The 25,620-nt window shown below is 46.6% G+C and overlaps 1 protein-coding gene across 16 annotated transcripts in view; it reads left to right on the top strand.

Moving 5' to 3' along the window:
* ARHGEF9 (Cdc42 guanine nucleotide exchange factor 9) overlaps nt 1-25,620 on the top strand; it is a 165,872-nt gene that overhangs the window by 81,948 nt on the left and 58,304 nt on the right. For 3 of the 16 annotated variants that reach the window (XM_078380687.1, XM_072981468.2, XM_078380690.1), the window contains exon 1: nt 5-3,045. The exons of 12 other annotated variants lie outside the window; for them this stretch is intronic. In XM_078380687.1, the coding sequence (XP_078236813.1) occupies nt 3,022-3,045 (24 nt within the window). In that variant the 5' untranslated portion in view covers nt 5-3,021. Of the gene's footprint in view, nt 1-4; nt 3,046-3,074; nt 8,063-25,620 lie in introns of those variants that run through there. One more of the 16 variants, XM_072981469.2, reaches the window with a different exon arrangement.

Genomic DNA, 25,620 nt, shown 5'->3' with positions numbered 1-25,620 from the left:
TGTTCCTTTCAACGACCCTCCGTTCCTGATCTTCGTCCTGTCCGTTTGAATCCGCACCCCCCGCCCACTCCCCTTCTTGTTTTAAACACACACGTGTGACGGGTGTTGTTTGTGATTAAAGCAAATGCTCTCTCCGGTTCTGTGGACCAAACATGGCTTGTTTGCCTGCGTGCACGTCCCGTGTCTCTTTCTGCTCACGCTCGACATGTGTGCACGCTGTGTATTAGTGCAGGGTGCATCCGTGCGAAGAAGGAGAGGTGGTGGGGAGCAGGGGAGGAACAAGGGAGGGCTCGCTGGGGATGTCATGCACTGCATTCCTGATGGATCTGTTTCATGTTGGAAACCGTGCGGCTGGGGGTTTTATTAATGGTACATGAACGCAGCAAATGCGTGCTGGGCAGTCCTGCCAGTTTCAGGAACAGAAGTGGTCCTTCTCTTAATGAACCGCATCAGTGTCATGTTGTGTTGTATAAGTCAGAGGCCTGTACACTTTTTGCAAAACAAAGAGGTTTGGCTACCTGGTGGCCTTGAGCATCCTGATCAGTTAAACTGAGATTTATCTAGTGACCCTCATGTGTTTCGTGGGCAAGATGTGAAGGCTGGCAGATGAAACATCTTACTCCAGCATGGCCCATGTACCACCTAAAACCAGGGAGGGGGGATACTTTAAATCAGCCATTTGGCCAACTGATGCTGATTTAAAATCCTTCCTCTGGTTTTAAGTGGCACATGGGCCATGGTGGAGTAGGAGCCGATACAGTTTTTACTTGCTTTGTTGGTTATTATGTGAACCTTTGGAAAGAAAATCTGTGCCTTGTGCTGTCTAAGGCCCTGCCTTAAAATAGATGCTCGTATAAAAGGAAAGCTGCCGAACAAACCAGGGGAGAGTTTGTGCTTGTTCTCCGACATGCTGAAGGGTGAATTTCAAGCATGACCAGGCTATAATTTTTGAGAGATGGGATAAGAGGTAGGGAATCTGTCTTCTGTTTTAGAAAAACCTGCAGACGACGGAGATGTTTCTTCCTTATTATCCTCCTTCTGAGATTTTGCCTTTAGCTCACGGTGGTGGGCATCATCCGTTCCTTCCATCCATGTTTCGGGAATGTTGTCTTATATTATTGGGCTCTGTCTCCTATTTATTTTATTTTATTTGGCTTCTATACCATCCATCTGGCCAAAAGGGCCTCTCTGGGCAGTTTGCAACAATAAAAATAAACACTGTTACAATAACACCTCACAAACCCGACAATGACAATGACAACAATACAATACGCTATCTTTGATGGTGCAAAACCACAGAGGATTCCAGCCCAAGAGACTGTAATGAAAGTTGAATGTCGGGGCTTTGTGGCTGAGAGCCAACATTAAGGGGACGTGGAGTGCATTTACTCATGCTCAGATCTGGCCCTGATGTTTCTTAGGCACTTCTCTTGGGACCAAAGTTGGGTTTTTCAGCTTCCGAAAGCCTTTGTGAGCTAGGATCTTTCCGCCACCCTTACCCCCAGGAGTTTGCAAATTGTAAAAAGAATTGCGGTCCTAACCCAAGGACACTTTGTCTAGTTTCTGGCGTGTTTCAAGCGGGCAGGTCCATTTCCCATCAGGTTCAGAAGATGTATGGTTTGGTTGCCTGTTGCTGTATGTTGAAAGAGCTGGTGTAATCAATTTTTGTCCTTTCCTTTTGAAAATACATATATGTGCATATGTGCACACACACCGAACGTAGGCACAGAGCCATATTATGTTTGGCGTTCTATGGATAGATATCTTTAAAAATAAATCTCGGGTGGCCTTTATGAGATGGGGCTCCCATGTGAGACCTGCATGCGCCCTGCCTTCCCAGCTGTGGCTGGCCTTGGCTTTTACGCATCACCACCGAGATTGATTCGCGGAAGCCTCCTGCAGTTCTCAGGGTGACATCCAATCAGCAGAACCCCATGTTCTCCAGCAGGCTGCAAGGGCCGAGCCGGTGGCACCAAGGGAGGCAATTATGGGGCCAGGGTCGATCATTATAGAACGGTTCTATCAGACTCCACCGTCATTTATAATCTGACGTCATGGAAAAGACAGATACTGCCCCGGGGAGCTTACAGTCTAAACCCGGCCGGGGGAGGGGGGAAATAGAGGGGATGGAGAGAGAGAAAAAGCAAAGCAAAGATTAGTTGAAACACACTGCGGTTCTCTGCGCTTCGGCTTCATTTGCGTGGCGTGGCGTCGGCTTGCATTGCAGCTGTTTTTCTAAGCTGAGCTGCTTCTCATGCGGCTGAATTGACCCTTCCTTTCCCCCGCTGCCAATCTTATGCACCGTTATTGGAGAAACAGTGAGATTTCATTCTGAGGCAACGTGCGCGGGGTTAGCCGTCATGCCTTTGAGCATGTTCTGCTTCGGTTTTATTTATTTATATTATTTATATGCCACTTCTTTCCCCGTAAGGGACCTCAGGCAGCTGTAGACGTCTTTTGAAACCAGCTTGGATGTTAACTTATCTAGGTTCCTGTGTTTCCTTGTTGGCTGCAGTTTGAAAGCAGAGCTGCGGAGACCCAAATCTCTCTCTCTCACACACACACAAGATCCGGGATCTCCCAACTTTGCAAGAGATGCATAGAAGATCCTGTCCACCACCGAGCAGATGTTTTTGGGAAGATGATCCCTGTGTTTGGGTTGGCGTTTTGGCAGATGTTTCAGCCTGGTTGAGAAACAGGATTATTCATTAACGTGGAGGGAAGCATTCTGAGACAATGCTGAATTTCTGGTCCCTTTGATCCTTTCCTGCAATACTTGAGTCCTGTTAGCTTGAGTGCTTGCTCTCAATACAAGGATGCATTCTCCAGATGGCCTCCGTTTTTAGGATTTAAAAGGGGGTCAGCCGTCGTCCTCTTCAGCTCTTAGTGGCAATGCTACGGAAGCTCTCAGATTAAGCTGCGTTTGATCCTGGCCGGTACTGGGGCCGCGGAGAGCTTCATCTGCGGTTCTAGCCGAGCCTTGAAAATTTAGCCGGTCGTCTCCCGTGGGTCTGAGTTGGTATGAAGAAAAGATTCAAGATTAAGGTGAGCACGGACTTTTCATTTGCCGAGGCGTGGGCATCATTGAGATTCTGATTCTTTCGATTTCTGAAAAGCTCTCCTCTTTTTGGGATGTATGTGTGAGAGGCCTGCCAAGTTGCTTTGCTGGGTTTTAATATAGGAGAATTGCCATTGCTTTCAATTGCACAAGCACATTGGGTTCTCCTGTCGTGGGATGCCTAGACTTTTTCGTCCCTGCTTTGGTGTGCACACTGCGTGTCTCTTTATTTTCGGACCAGTAATGTCAGCCTGCCTCCCTTTTCCAACCTCCCCGATGTTGCTGCCATTTTTTGGGGGGTCATGGTGATTGAAATTATGCTGGCGCAGTTCTGTGTGAAAAGTACCACCACCTCGGTCGGATGTCAGGTGTTGTTTGGATTTCCTCTGGAAAGAGCCGGCTGCCTTTCCTTGTCACCTCCCTGGCGTCGTGTGCAAAGAGCGGTTCCCGGCACTGACCTTTAAGCGAGGGAGGCCTCGGTTCTTTCCGGTAATGCTTTTTGCCACTGACCAGAGAGCCAATTCTCAGCGAGCCACACTGGGTGGTGATTCGCTGGGCCGTGGGAAATCTTGAGCAGGTGCAGCCGGAAGGGAGAGAAAGACTTGCGGGGAGATTTCCGAGTTCTTTGCAAGGGCTTCCGATGTCCGGTGGTTTAAGGATGAGATCAAGGAAAGCTCTTGCACCCACAGCAAAAATAAGAGGGGAGAAAGGGCTGGATGAGGCTGCACTCTCTTTTCCTTAAGCTGCTGGTTAGCTGGGTGGTTTAGGCATCTGGCTGTGGCGCTGGAGAGTAGGGGTTCGATTCCCGCAAGGTGCCTCCTTGACAGGGGTTGGAGTCGATGATCCAGAGGGTCCCTTCCAGCTCTGCACTTCTAAGATGCTGATGAATCCTTAGCATATGTCACGCACAGACTCAGACGCCCCCTGCGCATGTCTTTGAATCCATCTCTGATTAGTATTCCTTGGTGTATCCTAACATTCCCCCTTCCCTATCCCAGCAATCTAGAAAATGGTTATTTACCCAGATCCTCTGTTGACCTAAGGTTTTCTGTTTGCATCCTCTTCTGTTTGGATGCTGGAGTGGAAGGCAATTGGCTTTTGCTGAAGGGCTCTCTTGTCCTTGGGGTCCACGAAGGCAGGACATTTCCTGGAGAAAGCAGGTGCCTATTGTTGTCTTGTGCTGTGCCACCAAATCACTTCCCACTTATGGTGAGCCTCTGAATTAGCGGTCTCCAACTGGCGCTTTCCTCCACTGCCCTGCTCAGCTCTTGCAAATGCAAGCCTATGGCTTCTTTTATGGAGTCGGTCCATCCCGTATTTGAGATTCCTCATTTCCTGCTGCCTCTCCCGTTTTCCGGCACGATATTGTCTTTTCCAGAAAATCTTGCCTTCTCACGATGTGCCCAAAGTAGGCCAGCCACAACTTCAGCATTTTTTCCCCTCCAGAGACAGTTCAGGCTTGATTTGATCAAGGACCCACTTAATTCTTAAAATAGGTGCCTCTTGCAAGGGCGCAATCTGAGTTCTCCAGATTGGTAGCCCAATACAAGAAAAAAAGCATTCGTTCCCCTCCCCCCTTCTTCCCTCTCAGATTTAAGGCACCCCTTTCCATCTTAGCTATAATTTTCCAGATTTTACAAAAACTTAATGATTAAGAAAATGGGTTTTTCTTAAGGTTTGGCATATTCAAGCCACAGAGGATTTACTGGAATCCCGACCCCTAGCCATCTTTGGGTGGAAGAACCCTGGAAATTGTAATCCGAACAAGTAAGGCCCCCACCCTTGCTTCCTGGGTAGCTTTTGATGGGGCACATCTGATTATGGCTTGTTTTTCCTGGGGAAGAACTTTGAGCAGCACAGCAGCATTCTATGGGGGAAAGATTTATGAGTAACAGCTCATGTCAAACCTGAATTACCTTGCTTTGTATGGCATCCATAGCTTCAACTTTTTGGTTTAAACGAAAGATCCACCCCTTTCTCTCTTTGGGCATTGTTTACTACTGCATTGTTGCTGAAGCAACAATGTTCATGATCTGAACATTGGGCTGTTCATATCTGAGTGGGAGAGGATCACACTTCTGACCATTTCAGAGCAAGGTACACTTCCTGACACAAGCAGCTCTTCCTGTTAACCATGGTTATGTAGTAACCATGGTTTGCAAATCTGTGACCTGTAGCTCTGCAGTAGTTCCATTAACCAGGATGTACAGTAGCCATGGTTTGCCTCAGTGCAGGCATAACGATAAGCCACAATGGAGACTCACTAGAGAAAGGAGATCACGATGGAGAACTAACTAGCATAAAGGGAATTTACCATCCCTTACTGGGATGAAGGAAAAGCAATTTCTAGGTGTGTGGAAAGTAAATTTACAGCAGGTCCCCGTTTTGTTTGTACATGTTTATTTATTTAAATTCGTTTTAAGTATATGCAAAGCAAACTAGGTCATTGCTGTAAGCTTGCGAGAGGGAGAAAAAGGGGGGAAACCATTTCATACATCTGATTGGACCCGAAGGTCAGATAGGGGTAACAATTTGAAAAAGCTATAGCAGCCCCTACCCCCAGTTAAATCAGATATGTGGCATTTATATTCCAGTGATTGGACGCAGAAATGGTTTTGACATCTCAAGTGCCCCTGCTATGTGAGCAAGATTGAAGATTTGCTCCTAAGAGGATTATTCCAATAATTCCTATAGACTGGATTTCCCCCCCTCCATGTTAATTTTGCTGGGCTTTGTCTTGTTCTGTTTCATCAATTGATTTTTGTTTGCTGGGAGAGGCTCTGAGGCTGTCCTCTCCCACCCTGTCACACACACACACAGAGAGAGAGAGAGAGAGAGAGAGAGCATGACATGAGTGTCCTAGTATTCGGAGGGAGTTGGTGTTTCATTTTTAGCATTCTGTTTTGATCTCTCACTTTCGCCAAAGAGTACCATTGTTTGTGGACATTCCGTAGCTGCACATTGGGCAAAGACAGGCAAGGGGAGAATAGGCTTAAGGCATCCAGTTCTATGTCAGGGAAGAATTAGTTGAGGGTCACAGAATTACACCTAGAGAAGCACCTTTCTCTCTTCATTCAGGTCATCCAAGCGAGTCAGAAGCTGTTTGGGAGGAATCTCAGATTGCACACTGTCCTTCTCCCAGGTCAAATGAAGCATCCTTTCTCCAAAGGACCAGCCCAACCCAAGATCCAGCTGCAACAGGCACGCACACCCCTTGGGAAACACACCACCTCTGGAGGCTCATAACCCAGGAGCAAGCACAGCCTTTTCGCCTAGCTTTATGAGATGACTGCAGTCTTTCTTCAACCTGGAGCTCTCCAGATACGCCAGATGACAACACCTAGAGGCTCATCGTCCTTAGGAACCTGTGCTTTCTGGGGATGATGGGTAATGTAGTCTAGCCTATCTGGAGGGGCCCCATGTTGTGGAAGACAGTTTGTGGAATCCTCTGTGGTCCAGGTGCGACAAAGCAAGACCACAGCCTCAACCCCAAAGAAGCTGTTGCTAGTCAAAACTGATCACCGTCATCATCTTAGAAGTGCAGAGCTAGAAGGAGCCCTGTTGGGCATCGCGTCCAGCCCAGTGGGGATCTGAACTCCCAAACTCTGGCTGCACAGTTGGGTACCTGAAACCCTAAGTTATCCAGCAGTCCCTATAAACTGATGCTCTCTGGTGAAATGTACAGGCGCTTAACTGAACAAAACAGTTTTCACTGTTCTTGTTCTCTGAAGTCTGGAAATACCTGAAAGAAATTCTAAATGCAAAGGGCAATGGCCTTTGAAATCTTACTTATTGATCGATTATACGCAGTGCGCTATGAAGTTACAGGACAGAGAACAAGAGGGCAGGTCCCTGTCTTCGACTGTTTGTGATCTTAAAATCTGTAATGACAGAGGCAAGAATAATTAATAGGGATAAAGATCTGGAAGGAAGGAAGGAAGGAAGGAAGGAAGGAAGGAAGGAAGGAAGGAAGGAAGGAAGGAGGGAGGGAGGGAGGGAGGGAGGGAAGGAAGGAAGGAAGGAAGGAAGGAAGGAAGGAAGGAAGGAAGGAAGGAAGGAAGGAAGGAAGGAAGGAAGGAAGTTTTAATGCAGCACTTTTATCATCATCTAGATCGCGGAGTTGTAAGGGGCTCTATGGATCATAGAGTCCAACTCTAGTTAAGGAGGCCCAGTGGGGGAATCGAACTCCCAAATTCTGGCTCTGCAGCCAGAAACCTAAACAACCAAGCTATCCAGCAGTTCTCACTATCAAATACACCGAGATTCATATTAGAACTTTTAAGAGTTAAATATCAAAAGCCCTTAAAGTGGTGTGACTTTTCATTTCTCCTGCATTTGACTAAACAAACGAACTAACCGACCCCAAATCCCCATTCTTTTCATCTTCAACACCGAGAAATATGGGAACGCGGATAAACGGCTCTCCAAACCCCACTGAAATCCCCTCCCGGTCTCCCATCTGGGCGCATTATTTCCACCCCAAATTCAACGGTTGTAGAGAGGCGGGCCGAGCTTAATGGCAGCAAGACAAATCCGTGGGCATACATGTTGAACTTGCGTGCTCTCCCTGTGGGACATGCTAAAAATAAAGAATGCCATCTTTCAATCAGAAGCCGGAGTGCTGGAGCACAAAGCAGGCATTGTGAAAGCCCAGCCCGGGATACAAAGAGCCGTGCAGTTAATTCCATTCACCAAAGAAGGCTTTGGACTTGAGTCCTGTGAATAGCCATCTTTTCACCCTGCTTTCAACCCACCCTCCCCTCTCTCTCTCTCTCTCTCTCTCTTTTGGAAAAGCGAGAGTGCTTCAGAAAAGCTCTTTGACTAAAAGGGGGCTGAAACTCAGTGGTAGATCCGGTGATTTGCATTGGGGGCCTCTGGTGCCGTCACGGTGTCCCTTGGCCCTTCCAGTTTCAAAAAGGCATCTTGAGCAGAAGATGCAGGAGAAGACTCTTCTCTCCACCGAGACCTTGGAGAGCCGCTGCGGGCCAAAGTGGACCGTGTTGGGTAAGGCAGATGCATAAAGGGCCGGCCCTCCCATTAGGTAACGCGAGACAGCCGCTGAGGGAGAACGGTTCTCAACGTCATTCTCCCAGAGGTTGTGTGGACTGCAATTCCCAGAAACACCAGTTTGGGTGGTCAGCCGTTGAGGACAGGAGGAGTGGACGTCCAAAACGTCTGAAAGGTCAACGGTTGGAAGTTACAGCCCTAGGATGGCTGTCTCGTTTTGCCTAATGATAGGGCCGGTTTGTTCTCTTTTTCTTTTTTCCTCTTCTTTGTTTAAGGAGTCTCAGATACAAAGAAAGAAATGTCTCTGAGCTGAATCCCTCAGAGAACTGCTGCTGGTTAAACTACTCTTCTCAGTCAGACCGTTCTGTGAATGGCCGGCCTTACCGTTAGGCAGAGCGAGACATAGGGCACCGTTTTTCAGCTGTTTGTCCTTCAGGCGTTTTTGGGCTTCAACCCTCAGAGTTCCTGACCGTTTGGCCATTCTGGCGAGGTCCAGAAATCTAGAGAAGCCAAGATGGACAACAGCTACCTGGTGTGGCTGTTTCTGGGAGGTGGCAGGAAGAAGATGGATGAGAGATTTGAGTTTCATGCCAATCGCTCTGTGTCCCCAGTGGGAGGCGGCTGCCTTTAATGGTGCTCTGGAGGATGGTGTCGTATTTAGTGGCGCTCTGGAGGATAAAATACCATGGGATGTAAAATCCATTCTTGTTGGCTATTGTTTGTGGGATGGGAGTGGACACTGTATTGTTTGATTCAGGCAGCATAATGACTTGAGCTGGGCCTGCACTCATGGTGTGATACAATGCTTATGGTTGTAATCCATCACTTGTTTCGTCCTTGCGCACAAGAATGAGGAACTACCAGAGAGTTGTCATCTGTCCAGGAGAGGATGAGGAATTTGAGGTCTCTTTCAACAAGAGAAGAGAAACACGGTGCAGATGGAGCAAAATAAATAACCCATTATAAATGGAAAGCTAACCTTGCATTATGCAGATAAATTGAAAGCTAACCTTGGTCGTTGCTGTTTGCTTTGCTTATGGGCTAGTAAGCCTTCCAAGCACCAGATTGGGTGGTTGAGTCTTTTTCAAACCATCTGTCAGTTGTCTTGTGTTTGTTTGCTTCTCAAAGGGAAGGGGTAGGGGAAAGTGTGCATGGATTTTGGAGACCTTCAGGAGGAAAAACAGCACCTCTTGCTGTGAATTCGGAATATCTTGAAAGCTGCTGAATTCCTCATGGAGATTTCCTCTTGAACTGAAGCCAGTTACCTTGATGAAAATGCAGAATTTAAGGATTTTTTTTGAACATCCCTACTCTGTATAATGTGGCTTTTGTATGGGAGGAAGGTGCCAAGTGGCCAACACTTGCTGTACATGTGCATCTCAACATGTCATACCTCATCTCCTGAATCAAGAAGACGAGTTATAGCCGGCCAGAATAATCTGTGGTGGGTTAGACTGGACTAGCCCATCTCTCAACTTTGGGGAAAATTTTTGTACCCTGCGGACCCTCCAGGGGCTATGCCAGCCTCTCCCTGGATTAGATGAACCTAGGGTGCGATGGGGCATGGTGGTTGCTTCCAGCGTTCCCAGAGTAAATTATCACAAATCCCACTGGGTACCTCCTATATTAAGAGAGACTGTGGGATTTCAACCCAGATCTTGGCCTGTTTCCAGGTTTCTCATTACAGTCTTATGTCACGTCTAACTTCAAGAGAGCACAAGATACTGAGTTGGATCCAGACTCACTCATTATTCAAGCTGGACCTCTGAAATCAACAGGGCTTGTTTTTGCTCACTGATGTCTCATCAGCTTCTAGGGATCTGTTCAAAACCAACATCAATATTGGGTCTAATCTTGTGGTTTCCAACCATGGAGTCCCCAGATGTTCTTGGACTACAACTCCCAGAAATCCTAGCTGGCCCAACTGGTGGAGAAGGCTTTTGGGAGTTTTAGTCCAGGAACATGTGGGCACCCAAAGTTGGGAGCCATGGATTCAATCCATTGAGAGTGAACCCGATGGACCCATACCATTGAGGGAAGGAGAAAGGACTCCAGTTGATGCACAGCGATGGTCTTAGGCAGCTCCGATCACAAAGACGTGATATGGATTTGTTTGTTCATTTAAAGCATTTTCGCCTAGTCCTTACGCAAACCACCTACAAAGGCCCCTTGCAAATTGTAGCATGGCGCGTGCCTTGAAGTTGGCGATCTGAAAGACAAGGCAGACAAAGAGGAAAGGACGAGGATCGGAAAGGAAAGAACAAAACAGAACAAGAAACGGCCGGCTTGGGCACCCGCTCACAAGAGTTGCATTTCTTATCGTGACCAAATAGGCAGTGAGATATATTTTTTTTCTGGAGAAATAATGTTTCTTTGGGAAGGGATGAGATTCCAAAATCTTGCGCTTGTCTCAATTAGGAGAAGGAACAGATGAACGCTTCTCAAGTTTACAGATGTGTTTTGCTTGCCAGCCGTTTCTCTAGGGGCACCAGGGAAATCTTCCGTTCCTTCATGTCTCCATTTTATTTTATTTTGTTTTATTTTATTGCTGTGATGGTAGACAGTGATTATCCTTGTACTGCAGGAATAGAGTCTTATTCAGGATGATGTATTGCACAACACAACCTGGAGAGCATAATTCTTAACATAGGTATTTTATCATTCCTCTTTTAAAAACAAAAAAGTACAACACCACAGCCGAAGATCTGTCAGGAGGTTTAGAAAATCCCTGAAGCATGATTTTTAAAGTTTATTTTCTGTGCCGTAACGCTCATCGTGCCTGGTCCCAATGCACTTTATTTAAAAACTTGGAATGTTTGGTGCTGACGAAACCTTTTCTATCTATTATCAGAACTTGTTTGTTGCTTGTAGAACACCTTGGTTTGCAGGTTGAGTTAAAAAAAAACAGTCCTGAATTCAGGGTAATGTTAGTGGGGTGTGAAAATCCCTTGCCTAGTTGTTGAGCAAATGTGTGCAAGGGGTGACACAGCTTCTTGCACAACTGCCCGATGGGGCCTCTTGTGCAAAGAAACCCACCTGGTGACCCACTCTGGCAGTTGTGCGATGCTGGAGTGATGACCGGATGGGCTGCAGGCCAACATATTGGCAAGAGGACGTCATTTTACGTTAGAGAAAGCACTTAAGAGGATGTGCTTTATGATTACGGGCGTTTGTGCTTCCCTCCTTTGCTCGGAAACAAATAAATTGAATTGCAAGTCTGTTGCTTGCTGTCAAATCTACTCTGTGGCTTTGTCCAAATCCACGCTGTTCAAACAAATTGTATGTTGAGAAGGTATAATAATCTACAGAATGGTTGTCAAAGCGGCGGCAGCAAAGAACATCCAGGAATGCTGGTCCTTGAAAACCAGCAAAGCTGATATTCTCCAGCGTAATCATTTTGTGAAGTCAAGTTGATTCTGGCTAATGGTGGCCCCTTTTCAGGGATTTCTAGATGGGAAGTACTCTGAAGTGGTTTCCCGTTCTCTTCTCCTGGGAGCAATTCTGAGACTGTGCAGCTGGCCCAAGGCTACCCAGGCTGGCTCTTCTTCCAGGAGGCCCTGTGGGGGGAATCGAACTCCCAGCCTCTGGCTCCACAGCCAGAGACCACAAACCACGGCGCTATCCAGCCGACCTAGAATCCCCCATACATGGGGCCAAATTGGATGGTGAGTGGTGGCTATACAGGAGATAGTTTGCTGGTTACTCTATTTGTGTTAAAAATGAGGAAGAGGAGGGATGAGGACCTGGGGATGAGAAGGAGAGGATTGGAATCACCAAGGCTTTTGATTTTTTTTTTTAATAAAATCATTAGCCAGCTCATTATCATTTTTATTCCAGGAGTCAACTCAAGAACTGCCCGATAGCTCCGTGGCTTCAGTTTCTGACTGCAGATCCTGAGGGTCTGTCCGTCCTTCCATTCATCCATCTGACTGTCCTTCCTTCCTTCCTTCCTTCCTTCCTTCCTTCCTTCCTTCCTTCCTTCCTTCCTTCCTTCCTTCCTTCCTTCCTTCCTTCCTTCCTTCCTTCCTTCCTTCCTTCCTTCCTTCCTTCCTTCTAAGCAGCATGAGCCTTGGTTCATACCTTTATGGGAGACTGGCAGGGCAGTATCAGAGATCCCTGGGAAGGTCTGAGAAAGAATCCTGCCAAAAACTATAGGGAGGTGCTGCCAGTCAGAGCTGGCCGCACTAGCCTAGATGGGCCAAAGGTACGACTCAATAAAAGATCACTTTCTGTATCCGTAGCCTGTTGTTTTTCACTTATTACATCCAGCCTGTGGTCATTTTGATGACGGGTCCAAGTTCAGCTGATGGCAGCCAGTGCTGTTCATATTTTTATGGGCTGACAGGCGTAGTGCTGCTTTAGAGGTTCACCTGTACTGTGTGTAGGATCATGTCTAACTTTTAGCTGGTACGTGCAACTCAAAATAGGCATTATGTTAATATAAGAATCAAGTCAAAGAGAAAGGAATCAAAAAATATATAAAAATACGTAGTTTAGAAAGAATTCAAATACGGTGCACAGTGGTGGATGAGTAAAGCTGTTTGCTTCAGTGTGGTTAAATAGTTGCAAGAAAGGCTCGACGTTTGCCGCATGTGGTGGCTGTCTTGACTGGGTGGGTCCCTCCCCTATGGAAGGTTCTCGGTTCGGTACACAGCATCTTTAGGTGAGATTGAAAAAATGATAGAGGGGCCTTGCAGCTGGTCTGCGTTGGTGTCTCTGGGCTAGATGGACCCCCAGTTCTCCTCAGCAGAAGGCAGTCTCCTTATACTGTACCTTCTGTTTCCAAGTCCGAATGCTGGCTAGCTAAGAGACCTTTCCGGATCACGTCCGTCTGCCCTGTGCTGCACACCGGTCTGTGACACGCCTGTGAGAGAGAACCGCTGGCTCCTCAGTCCAGGGTGCGCAGCCGGCTAAGCAGCGCAAGAGCGCCTTACATAATCTCCCAAAGGGAGAGGCTGCGTTGCCATGGAGGGCGGCTTCCTCTTCTGACAGACTCTGTTTGCATCAGCGAACCATCCAGGTGTGCAGCGTAGCGGACCGGATCGTGTTCCACCTCGCTCCCCACCGGGGGACTGTTCTGGCTCTCCATATTTGCCCGGGCCCTCATCCTCGTTGTCCCAAAATCCTTTCCCTCACTGCACTCACTGGGGGGGGGGGGTGCAGCTTGTTCCGTCCTGCATTACGTGCGAGGAGGACAAGACGGGAAGCGAGGAGAAGGCCCCTCTCTGCCTCCCTCTGCCTCCATCCCTCGGTTGTTCTAGAAATAAAATCGGTGCCCTTTCCTCCACCATCCCACTCACGCTCACCCACTCATCCGCCTACACACAAAATAGATGCTAATCAACAGCTACTTTTAGATCCGCTCTGTAGAGCCTCTGCGCTCTTTCCCGCACTGATTTTAGTGTCTTTTGTCTCTCTCGTCTCCCCCACCCCACTCCTGCTGTGCGCACGCCGGCGAAGGCTGTATATTTTAATGGCAAATGAGGAATGCATCAGAACCCAGCATTCATGAGTGGGGCCACTTTGAAAGCCAGGGTCCACAGGGTGCCGCAGAGTCAGTCCGGACGGCGCAGAATAGAGCACTTTCTCCTCCTTTGGTAAGCCCTGCCGTTTGGGGGGGGGTCTCCTCATCTGTTCACCGTTCCCGGCAGGCGATCTGTTCCTTTCAGAGAGGCAGGCAAGGAGCAGAGCGGCTTGGTGGATGGTGCCCTTAAGCATCTAGTGAAGGAGAGAGCCTGCCAAGAAACGAAAACCCCATGAATGGTCTGGATCTGGAGGAGGAGGCCGAGCCAAGAAGGCTCACAGACAAGAGGTTGGCTGCAGTCCCCTCTCGGCGGTTTCCTTCAGCCAAATAGAAGATGGATCAGGAGGATGGGGGGGGAGGGGAAATGAGGCATCAGATTTGCAAATGAGCATTAAAGGAGGCGGTTGGAAAAGGCAATAAAAATGCCATTCCAGCATCATTTCAAACGCTGCTCTCCAAGGCTTAAGCCAAACTCTATGCCTTGTTTTCTGTATCGTTTAAGATGCAGGGCGGATGGTTTTCCAAAGTTCTCAATCAGTCACATGCTGTCAAGGGAGAGAGTACTCAGAAGTGGTTTCCCATCCCCTCCTTCTGGGAGGGATCCCTGGGACGGTGCAGCTGGCCCAAGGCTACAAAGGCTGGCTCTACTCACAGGAGGCACAGAGGGGGAATCGAACTCCCAGACTCTGACTCCGCAACCAGATCTCCAAACCACTGAGCTATTCAGATCAATGAACTATTCCGGGTAAAATCTAACACCTTCCTCACCTGATGAGCCCTGTTCTCTGCATAGGTTTTCCCCCCCGTGACATCTCAAGACACCTTGCAGACTTCAAGGCCTCCCTTTCCCTCTTGACTTATTTTTGTAACGTCTCATCTGATCTGTGATCCTGGAAGCTTACACATTTTTGATGCCATTCTCCTTGGCCTGGTAAAGATTGTTAAGCTGGTGTGAGGTTTAGAATTTATTCTATGACTGAGACCATGTCTTCTGTTTTTTGTGGGTTTCCTGCTTTGGCACCATGGGGCAGATTGGTTGGCACGTTTTTGTGGATGTGATTTGAAAGGAAACTCCCATAATAGATCTCACAGAGTCATTTGTTCTTGCTTAGTCATTAAGTCGTGTCCGACTCTTCGTGACCCCATGGACCAGAGCACGCCAGGCCCTCCTGTCTTCCACTGCTACCTGGAGTTGGGTCAAATTCATGTTGGTCGCTTCAATGACCCTGTCCAACCATCTTGTCCTCTGTCGTCCCCTTTTCCTCTTGCCCCCACACTTTCCCAACATCAGCATCTTTTCCAGGGAGTCTTCTCTTCTCATGAGATGGCCAAAGGATTGGAGCCTCCGCTTCAGGATCTGTCCTTCCAGGGAGCACTCGGGGTTGACACAGAGTCATAGAATCCTAGAATGATGCATTGGAAGGGGGCCTCCTAAGGCCATTGAGTCCAACCCCCCTGCTTAAGGCAAGAATCCCAGTCAAAGCAAATCTCACAGATGGTAGTTTAATGTTCCCTTCAATGCCTCCCGTGTTGGAAGGCTCACCAGCACCTCTGAGGTCATGGATTCCGTCGTTGTACTGCTCTAACTACTCTCCTGGGTCTTGGCTTTGTTTTCATGTCCGTTGACCCCTGTAACAAGCCACATGGTTCTGTTGATGATGCTTCTGCTCTACATTTAACACAAGGGCAAGGAGAGGGAGACATTACCTGTTTTAATTCCAAAAGTTTTGAATCACTCCTTTCTTCCATCATGTTTCCACATCAGTGGGCAACATATTTAAGATTTTTTAAAAAATCAATAGCCTACATAAATGATCATCCACATGTTTTCCATGCCGTATACATTTCTTTGGGGGAAATATATGCAAAGATTCATGGGAAGGTTCACATTTTCCCCCACTGTATGAATTTCTTTGGGCTGAGATGGCTCAGTGGGTTGGAGCATCTGGCTGCAGAGGAATTCGAATCCACCCCACTGTGCCTCCTGAGAAAGGCCCCATGCAGAGAGGCGCCACTCAACATTTTTCAGCGTCTGATCTTCACAACGGGGGGTGGGGACAAATGTCTTTGACTGCAGCTCCCACCAGTCTGAAGAGCCCATGGGGAAGCACGCTGGGAGTTGTAGTTTCGCGACACCTGGGAGAGAGCCTCCTGGTGCCCATCTGTTAGTGTGAGCTGTGAAACAGTCCACGTCTCAAGCAGTCTCCACTGGCTTCTCTCAAGTTGCAAGCAGAGATTAGGGGCCCCTGGATAGCTTAGTGTGTGCATTTCACATCTGCAAAAGCCAGCTTAGAGATAATAATATCATTCCACCCAGGGCGCATCGAACACCATTAATCTTCCTTGGTTCGTATGTGTGTGCGTGCAATGGGTGTGTTTGTGCCCATGTGTGTGTGTGGTTGTGTATCTTGTCCGGCTGATGTTCAGGCAGCTCAGCCTCTATTTTTCAGTTTGTGGCTGTACGATTTTTAAAATCCTCCTCTTGAGAAATATTTAAATATATATATATCAACCATGTGGAGTATTTATATGACTAACAGAGAAAAATATAAATTGCAGGGCTGAATGCACTTGCCTTTAAGCAAGACCGTTAGGCAATACAGGGTTATTTCTGAATGAACTTGATCTGTGGGGTTCTTATCTGGGGTACGGAATGTGGACTACAACTCCTGTGATCCCTCAACATTGGCCCAGCTAAGAGGGTTTGGGAATTATGTATGTTTCCATCCACACGTGTCCCATGCATGTGTTTCCTTCCTCGATAGACATCAACGAAGAGAAGTTAATGCAAGTGGCTCTTTCAGCAGCTGCTCTGTTGTCCGGATGCACAAACGTCATTGCATTAGTGTTGTCTTTTTTTCTTTTTCTGATGGCCCTTTTCCGGTCCTTCGGATGGGGATCTTCGCCCCTGGCAAACTATAAATAGGAAGATGTAGTAAGGAATCTGAGCTGTCCATAATATAATCCCCGGAGTTAATAAAACATAAAGGCAGACAGACGTAAAACAGCTTGGCCTGAAAACAGGGGAAAAGAAGGGGAGGAGGGAACAAGCTGCGAAAATACAGCAGGGAGAGAGTTATAAACGATGGGCTAGTGCATGATAAACCTCTGGACATAGGAACAAAATCCATGAGCAAAAAAATAAGATTCTGGATTGGAGCACTGGTGGAATTAAAGTACAATGAACAGAGTAGTTTTGGATGTCTATGCCTCCAAATCTGTGTGAGGTAAGAAACAGTGCAAGCTATAAAACAACATCACACAATCTCAATTCATGCCACACAAAAGTAACTGTGAAAGGAGAGTATGATGTTACTGTTAGGGGACGGAGGAACCTTACCCATGTGAATGGGAGGACAGTGTTGTAGAGTTCTGAATTTGGGATTAAATTCCTCTAGCAGTGCAGCAGAAGTGCAGGGTTGAACACAGTGCAGAACAACTGCAACTTGCCCAGGCAGTCCACCCCTTGTCTCATTAACTGGCACGTCTCTCATTAAGATATTTCATTACTTACAGTTGGACAGATCGAACAGCAAACTGATGAACATGATGGCTTTTAGTGACAGACTTTAACAGACTCAAGAGAGGGAAAAAGAGAACACAGCAGAGAGGCGGGGCTCTCTTTGAAATCAAAGGCAGGGAAGGAATGATTGGTTAGAGCTGGATAGATTGACAGTCAACCCAGCCCAGAAAGGACCCATCCAGCCAAATCTGCTCAAGGCAGCATGCTAGACTGCAACAAACAACTCCAACAGACAAGACTCATGCCCTCAGTAAGGGTCAGCCAGCTAGAAATACAAAATTTTGCATGAGTACTGCCAGATTCCCAACTTAAATAACTGGGTTGGTTATATCTCCAAATCCCAGAGCCACAGTGGTAATTAGCTTTTATTAGTGCTGATCTTATGCATTTCATGGAGCCCTCTATAAAGCATACCAGATCAATTTCAGCTATAAAACCTTTTCCTTCTGGCTGCAAACTAAGTAGTTATAAATATTTTTGCTGTTGTGTATCTTTGTTTGTCCCTAAAGATCTCAAAAATGATAACAGCCGAAAGCCTATACTGTACATTTGGGCAGATTGTTGCTGGTTTCCCCATTTAAATGCCTGGACCGCTTATATTTTGGAATCAGTTCCTCCAGGGTCGCAATGGGGTTTACTTTCAGTAGCCCTTGATCCCAAATATTTGGTAGACTCTTGTAATAATAATGTCTTATAAATGGTATCTGTGACATCTTTTCTTTGTGGGGAGTGAACATAATTGTCAAATCCATCTCCCCGAAGGTCTAAATAGGAGGCTCACTTTTTCTGAGAATGGGGGCGATTGCTGACAGGGTACTTTGCTAGGTGAGTGCTGGAACAGAGGAAGAAGAGAGAGCATTGTTTGTGAGGGAGGGTTGGAGGATGGTGAGAGACAGGGCTGGGGTAAAACGAATGACAGGTACCCAACTGTTGATTACCCTTCTGTACGTCAAACTGCCTAAGTCACAGCTGTAAATAGCTAGCAATGGACAAGGTACAGGTTGCATCACCGGCTATACCCAAGATCATGCAGTCATGCGCATGGCCAGGAACACAACCAGCGCCTTGTTGATTAGTGGCAATTAGAAACTGCAGTTTAATGCCCCTCTGCTGGTGTGAACTTAAATTAGCTGGTGGATTCTGGCCAGTGGGTTTCCGGTTCCCACAAAAACCAAAACTGTGTATGCTCTGTGAACTAAGGGCGCGGTTACACTGCTGATTTGTATCTATTTCAACACTGATATATTTTAAATCACTTTATAGTCACGTGGTTTCTGTATCTCTGTGCACGTGCATTTTGTATGCTGTTACTCCAGTATAAAGTGGGGGTTTAAAACCACTTTGGGAAACTACACGTGAGACTTTAAATCCTATAGGGATCCAGAGATGGGAAGGGTTGTGAATCTTGGACTACAACTCGCAGGATGCTGCAGCCAGGGGCAATATTTCAATCTGTGGGATTCTGAAAACTGCAATATCCCCCCCCCCCCAAAAAAATAAACTTTTCTGAACAGATTCTGGAGAGGAACAATCCATCTTGAGGAACTCAGTCCAAATAATTCTTTTGATGGGAACAAAAAAAAACAACAACCACTATCCGGTGATGAGTCAGACCACCAGCCCATCTCCAGAGCCTTGGAAAGTGACTTTCATGTACTACAAACCCCAGAATCCCCAGGAGGCACCACTCCAAACCTCATTTATAGCTTTAGAGGGGGGAGTGGGGTTTTCATCGCAGCCGTTCGGCCTGAAGGACGAGCCAATTCACAGAAAGCTTTCCTTAGAAGCTTGGAGGCCAACTCGCATCACAGTCACAAGAAAAAAGAGAACCGTCTATTAGTGGTAATACCTGGAGTCTCTCCAAGATATAGAAAGAGGTCAGGCTCCTAAGGTCTGAATGTGCTGGAAAGCAGCACCCTTGAGATTGATTGGGTTGCTGGCGATAGAACCCATCCATCACGCGGAGAACTTTGTGACGTTTAAGCCTTTGTGTTTCGAGCCAGGGCGCGTCAACATTATTGTCCTTAGTTTTGAGTGATTTGGTGTTAATGTGCCATTTTCTTTTTCTTCTGAGATTGCGAAAGATTTGGCTTCCTCTCCTAATATTCAGAAATACCGAGTGACGCGTCCAGTGTTTTAAGGATGAACGTGCTGTGGGACTCTGTCTTGGCTGAGTGTTCGGATTTAAAGGTTGAAGTGACAAATGGGGGGGGGAAGCAGAAGGTTCTACAGGTGTTGACTTTTGTTGTCACACCTCATTCTCTGCCATTGACGCACAAGAAAAGATGCAAGCATGCCCCCTAGTGCCACAGGACCAATCTGATTATTTGTTTTCCCAGCAGTTATTAACCCTTCAAGAGATCATGGAAGACTGTGTTCATGGATCTCGGGCCTATTCAGGTTATCCATCCAGGGATTTTACAATCGCATGGATTGTAGAACCATATAGTTGACACTAAGCATCCAGGTAATGCAGGGCAACCTCTTCCGCAGAGTAGGGATGTTGCAATGCAGTTGGTAGCTCAAGAAAGAGACCTTAGTCTTCTTGTGAAGAGTGCAATCAAACGTGTCAGCCTATTGTGTGGGTTATCTGTGTATTTAATAAAGGCAAGTTCCACATGGATTATAAGTGAATAAAGAATGGATAACCCAAACTGCTAATATTGTGTGAACCTGATATACAGTGGGGTCTTGACTTGAGAACTTAATCCGTATTGGAAGGCGGTTCTCAAGTCAAAAAGTCTGTAAGTCAAGTCTCCATTGACCTACAGTGCATTGAAAACTGATTAATCCCGTAACAGGTCGTTTTTGTTCCATTTTGGTTTTTTTTTCTGGTCTGTAAGTCAAATCTCAGTCTGCAAGTCAAACCTAAATTTTGCGGCCAGAAAAGTCTGTAACTCAAAAAGTCTGTAAGTCAAGCCATCTGTAAGTCAAGGGTCCACTGTAGATTTTAGAACTGCAGCAGATATGGAGAAAGACTTTTAGGTTTTGGTAGTAAAATCTCAAGGGGTTGGATGCTGGAGAGGTGGCAACTCCGTTGTTGCTGTGTTCCTGTTGTCATTGCTGTCGCTGTGTGCTATCAAATCCTATCTACCTCATCGTGATCCTATGCATTCATGTGTTCTAAAAGATCCCATCCTCAACAGGCTGGCTCAGGTCTTCCAAATCCAAAGCCCGAATTTCAGTTCATCTCATCTTCAGCCAACCTCTTTTTCTGCTTCTTTCCAGTCAGTGACTTTCCAGCGACCCTACATGGGAGCAAAGCAATGCCCACAAACAATGGGCAGATTTGTTTATTTTCAGCAGAACTTGGTAAGGTTACCTTTTGGGGGAGTTATAATGCTCAGCTGTAGCAAGTTGTATCCAGAAGAAGTAACTTTTCCGAATCCTTGTTTTGAGCAAGTTTCTTTGGCCAATACCTTCTTGCGACTCCCAGCTAGAGCAGATCCACTGACTCAATGAGATTTATAGAAGTGCTGATTTGACCCCCTCTATAGTTGAGTTTCAGGTGCTGGTCTTTGACCGTAATAAATTCCATTTCTTTTGAGTATCAGTCAATCTGCTCAGAAATGTGACTAGGAAAAAAAAAAGATAACAGCCTGTGATCGTATACTAGTGCTTGGTGCAAATGGAATCATCCAGACACATCAATAGACGTTACGTAGGTGGATGACTGCATTTCTTATTCTATTCACCCAAAAGCGCAGCCGGATGTTTCTGGAGAGTTTACATTGGGGAAGCAAGACAACCAGTCTCCAGTTTGCTGTTGCAGGATCCTGGTTAATCCTGGCTACCTTCTTGTAACTGTGTTCCATAAGCCATGTTGCATCCATGAATTCTGTACATTTTTATGACCCATTGACTTCCCATTAACTTCACCGAGTCAGAAAATAAGTAGTATCTGGATCAAGAAGCTGGTAATTCACAGGCCTTCTTAGTGATGGTTGCGTTTAATACTATTAGTAGTACATCATTGTCATCATTGTAGTAGTCATCATCGCTGTGTCATTTTAATGTCGGAAGCGAATCGGTGCTCACGTGCATTATCCCAACCTGGTCTCTGAGTGACTGAAGGTTTTTTTTGGTTCCTCCATGTCCTTTCAGGCAGCCTGACATGGACAGCACCCAAGGCGGAACTGAGTCTACCCCACCTTTGAAGGTCCGGGTCTCACTTTTTGTGTGTAGGAAACGCAGAACAAAACACTGGCCCCCTAAACCGATTCTGACAAGTTGTCACAACGGCTCAGCCTGCTGTGTCAGGGAGAGAGCGAAGCAGGGGGTACGGGCGGGAAGAAGCCTAAACCATTTGGCGGAAAGATCCTGTCAACTGGGTAAATGATTTCTGAATGCTGTGCTGCCTTCTGGGTTCAGCAATGACTGGACTGCCGTTGACATGGGTGTCATCTCTGGAAGAGGCTTTACCAGAGTTCCTCCTTCATGAGAGACCAGTCTTCCAATTGACTTCCGATAAACTTTTGCAGTTTTGAGACCCAATGTTGCAATCTAGTGCAACGTGTGCCTTTTGGAAGGGAAGGTAGATACAAAGGCAGTCCGCGGTTAGAAATTGTCCATGGTACAAGCTGGTGAGGTCCTTGGCAGAGCAAGAGAAAGAGAAATAATGCACGCCTTTGAGCTGCACCCACAAAGATGGATTGGTGTGCATTTACAGCATGTGCACACCAATGCATCCATGTGGGGAAAATCCATGGACATGCAGGAGCATTTTTGTGCAAAAGGAAAGAAGGCTCCCCATCCGATACAGGGTTGAGTCAAAGGGACCACGGCACTAGAGAAACAAGAATGCACACAAGTTTCACACATCCCTTCTTTGAAAACAGGGAAGCATCAGCCTCAGAGACGACCCCACCTACTCCTGCCCCGGGCAGGAGGATCTCTCTTTGTTTCCCTTCCTGTTCACATCCCCTCTGTGTTGCACTCCTTCTAAGTTCCCATTCAACTAGGAGATTTCCCAACATTAATTCAAGACCCAGGTCATGTGACATTTGCTGCAGCGCTACTCCACTTCTTTCTTCCATTTGCAGCTTTTCTCCTCCGTGTTACTGACGTGGATGGGCAGGGTTATAAAACACTGCACGCGTGCAAACCCCCCCCCTGCGTACAGAGCAAAAACGCCCCACACTATTGCCATCATGCTTACGCTTGTGCACCGTAGCTGTGCTGTGGTTTTGATCAGTGGAACGAGGAAGGGCGTTTTAGCTTCTGAGCAAAGAGCAGGGAATTTTAAAAAAGAAAAACAACTTCTTTTTTAAATGGTTTGTGTGCGGCAGTAGAAACAGCTTGCCGGTTTTGCCCCAAACTGAGTTTTTGGATCACAAGCCTGTTTTTAATTCCAGCAGGAAGGAAAGGAACAAAGAAGGCACATTAAGAAATGCCTTTTTGTTTTTTTTGTTTAAAATGACTGAAGGCAAGGAAGAAGTGCAATCCGAAGTTTGCTACATGGCTGCTAAACAGGCCAGTATTGAGGCTTGCATTTTGCATCTAAAAGAAACCCCTGTTATTCTGCCTTTAATTTCCTTTTCATACAAGTTCTTAATTATTCCGCCCCCTTGCTGCTGGGTTATCGTTAGCTGGGATGTGAAGAGGCCTTCCCCCACCTCAAAAAGGAAGAGAATAAAGTTTCTATTTTTATATCACAGCATGCTAATGAGCGTTTGGCTTAAGTCCCCTCTTGCATGGCTGGGCATAAATGCAGCAAAGAGAAGACCGGCGGAGCAAGGAGATGAGGAAGGACCCTGATCAAGAACGATAGCAAAAATTAGATACCAAACTGGCATTTCCCCACTCCTTTATTTTCACTGCTCCTGAGAAGGTTTAGGCCAATGCTGGGTGGGAGATTCGGGAACTTCTTTTCTGAAGGAAAGTTAGATTTCTGAGCTCGGAGTTTCATGCCTCGAGAATCGCCGTGTTTCAGTATTGCGCTCTTTGGAAACCCAAGTTCAGACTGACCGTATCTTGACCTCCAAGGCTCATGAATAAATGGAACAGTCTTGTTTTCCAGTTCCTGGATGTTCTGGCCCATTCCTGAGTCAAACCTAAGCACTTGAAATAGTTGTATTTGGGACTGCCAAAATATACCTCCAAACAGCACGACCACTGAGATTTCAGGAATCCGTGATGAAAATCCTTCACAGTTCACAACTAACATAGGCTTATTGAACCGGTGGAACTTAACACAAGTGTTGAGTCACCAAATCCCCATTGGTTCGAATTGTGACTTATGACGGGATTCCAGCCATTTCCGGAAGAGAAGTCATGTGCAGAAGGCGTGAAGCTATCTTTTGTTGAGTGACGGTTGGGCGACAGTGTCGTTATACCTTAGTTCCAGGTGAAAGAAAGTCAACTCGTTAGTAATAATGAATTCTCTCCAAGCCCTAGTTAGAGGAACAGTTTTTTTCTTCATCACAGCCTAGCAATTGTGTTGCTGTTTGGACTCACTTTAGAATAAATATGGCAGAACTATTTTGCCAGAAATATGGGGAACGTCTTGTTTTTTCAGAATAAGTCATGTTTTTTTTGGGGGGGGGGTTGTTTTGTGGGCAAATGTGTTTAGAGATGGGTTTTTGAAAAGGACCTTTGTTTTGAAAGATATATTTTAGAATGTGGTGGCTAGGTAACTCTGTGGTTTTTGGCATGTGGCTGCGGCTCAAGAGGTTAGGAGTTGGATTCTTCAGTGAGCCTCCTGTGACTAGAGCCAGCCTGGGTGGTCTTGGGCAAGCTGCACAGTCCCAAGGGTGCCCCCTACAGGAAAGGAATGGTAACACACTTCTGAGTAGACTCTACCTGGAAAACCCTTGTCAGGGTCACCATAAGTTAGAATTGACTTAATGGCACATCATCTTTGTCATCGTTTTAATTTCCATCCACATTTCCATGTGGATTAAAAAAAACACAGACTGACACAGAAAGAGGAGCTGGCGGACATGAGCACGGGTTTTATTGCGATGGCTCATAACTGCAGAAAGTTGGAAACATTATTCTTGTTCTGGTCCAGAGATCACCTGAGCCTCCCCTTCCTATTTTCCTGTGCAAAATAGGTTTATTCAGGTCTCTAAGCCTCGGTGGCTCTCACCTAGGATGCCGAGCTTCCGTGCTCTCCAATCCCCTCCGTGTTGACATACCATTTGCTGAGGAACAGAAAAAGTGTCATTTGCCAGTAAGCCATGAGTTGCTCCAGGGTGTTAATGTGGCAGAATGTCATTTCTGTTTGCTTTTCGGAATAATGTTCCATATTTAGATAGAACAGATGTGTGCACTGAAAAGACTGACTAGCTAGAAAAGCTAGAATGGGCAAGCTTTTGTCCACTAAGGTGGGGTTCTACCCCTGCTTTGGTGTTGCTTAAGTGCATTTGAAGAGGCCAAGTCAGCAACAGCACCCTGGTCTCTGAGGTTTCCGGGTGAGAAAGGCTTGGTCCTTGGGATGTTGCAGGAAGCTGGGTGGGAAGAAGCTAGATGGGCGAGGGTAGAACGGCTTCTGAGCGGGCCGACTGCGGAGAGAAACCCAAAGCGTCTGACTTCCTGCCTCGTTCCCAGTTGCATGATGGGTCAGAGTCCTCCCATTCAACGATTCTCTCTCCAGTCTTGTCCCATCACTCCTGGCGTGTAACAGGCTGACTCAACAGCCACAAAACGCCTACAAATTATAACAAAAGGAACAACGGACACCTCCACTGAAGTTTTAAGTCAAAACAAGGGGGAGCTTTGTCCCAGGATGTAGAAAAGATAAGTGTTCTTTATTTCATTGCAAAATGCCCAACGCGTTTCAGCCTATATCGGCCTTCTTCAAGGGCATGTTGATTAAACTCTAATTAGCTCTTTCTGAATTTATTTGGTCTGTAACTAGGAATTAATGGGGTCTCTAGTCTTCTACCCCTCCTATTAGGTTCACCTAATTCCCATTAGATATTTTATTCATAACACTAATGATGTGCCGTTATTATATCAGCTCACTAATCATGTGCTGATGTTCTCAATAATGATAATTGTCTGCCATCAAGTCAATTCCAACTTACTACGATCCTTTTTCAGAGTTTTCCAGGTAGAGAGTAAACTCAGGAGTGCATTACCCTTCCCTTCCTCTAGGGGCAACCTTGGGACGGTGCAGCTTCCCCAAGGCTACCCAGGCTGGCTCATCTCCTGGGATACATAGTGGGGAATCGAACTCCCAACCTAAATCCCTGAGGTATCCAGCCTTATGCAGGTGAACTAAGATTTTTAATAAAGAGACTTTAAAAATGCCCCCAAGAGAGGCTGCTTATACATCACCGGAAAAGAGGAATAAGCAGGAGCCCAAAAGAAGGTGACACCGGTTTCTGTAAAAATGCATAGGCTAATTTGTTGGTACAGATGCACAAGGAACCATGATTTTTAATGGGGGTGCTTTGGAACTGTGCAGCTGGCCCAAGGCCACCCAGGCTGGCTCTTCTCTCAGGAGGTACGGTGGGGGGAACTCAACTCCCAACCTCTGGCTCCGCAACCAGATGCCTCAAC

This window comes from Pogona vitticeps, chromosome 11, assembly GCF_051106095.1.
Source record: "Pogona vitticeps strain Pit_001003342236 chromosome 11, PviZW2.1, whole genome shotgun sequence".
Classification (NCBI taxonomy): Eukaryota; Metazoa; Chordata; class Lepidosauria; order Squamata; family Agamidae; genus Pogona; species Pogona vitticeps.
This window is presented reverse-complemented; position numbering and strand designations above follow the sequence as displayed.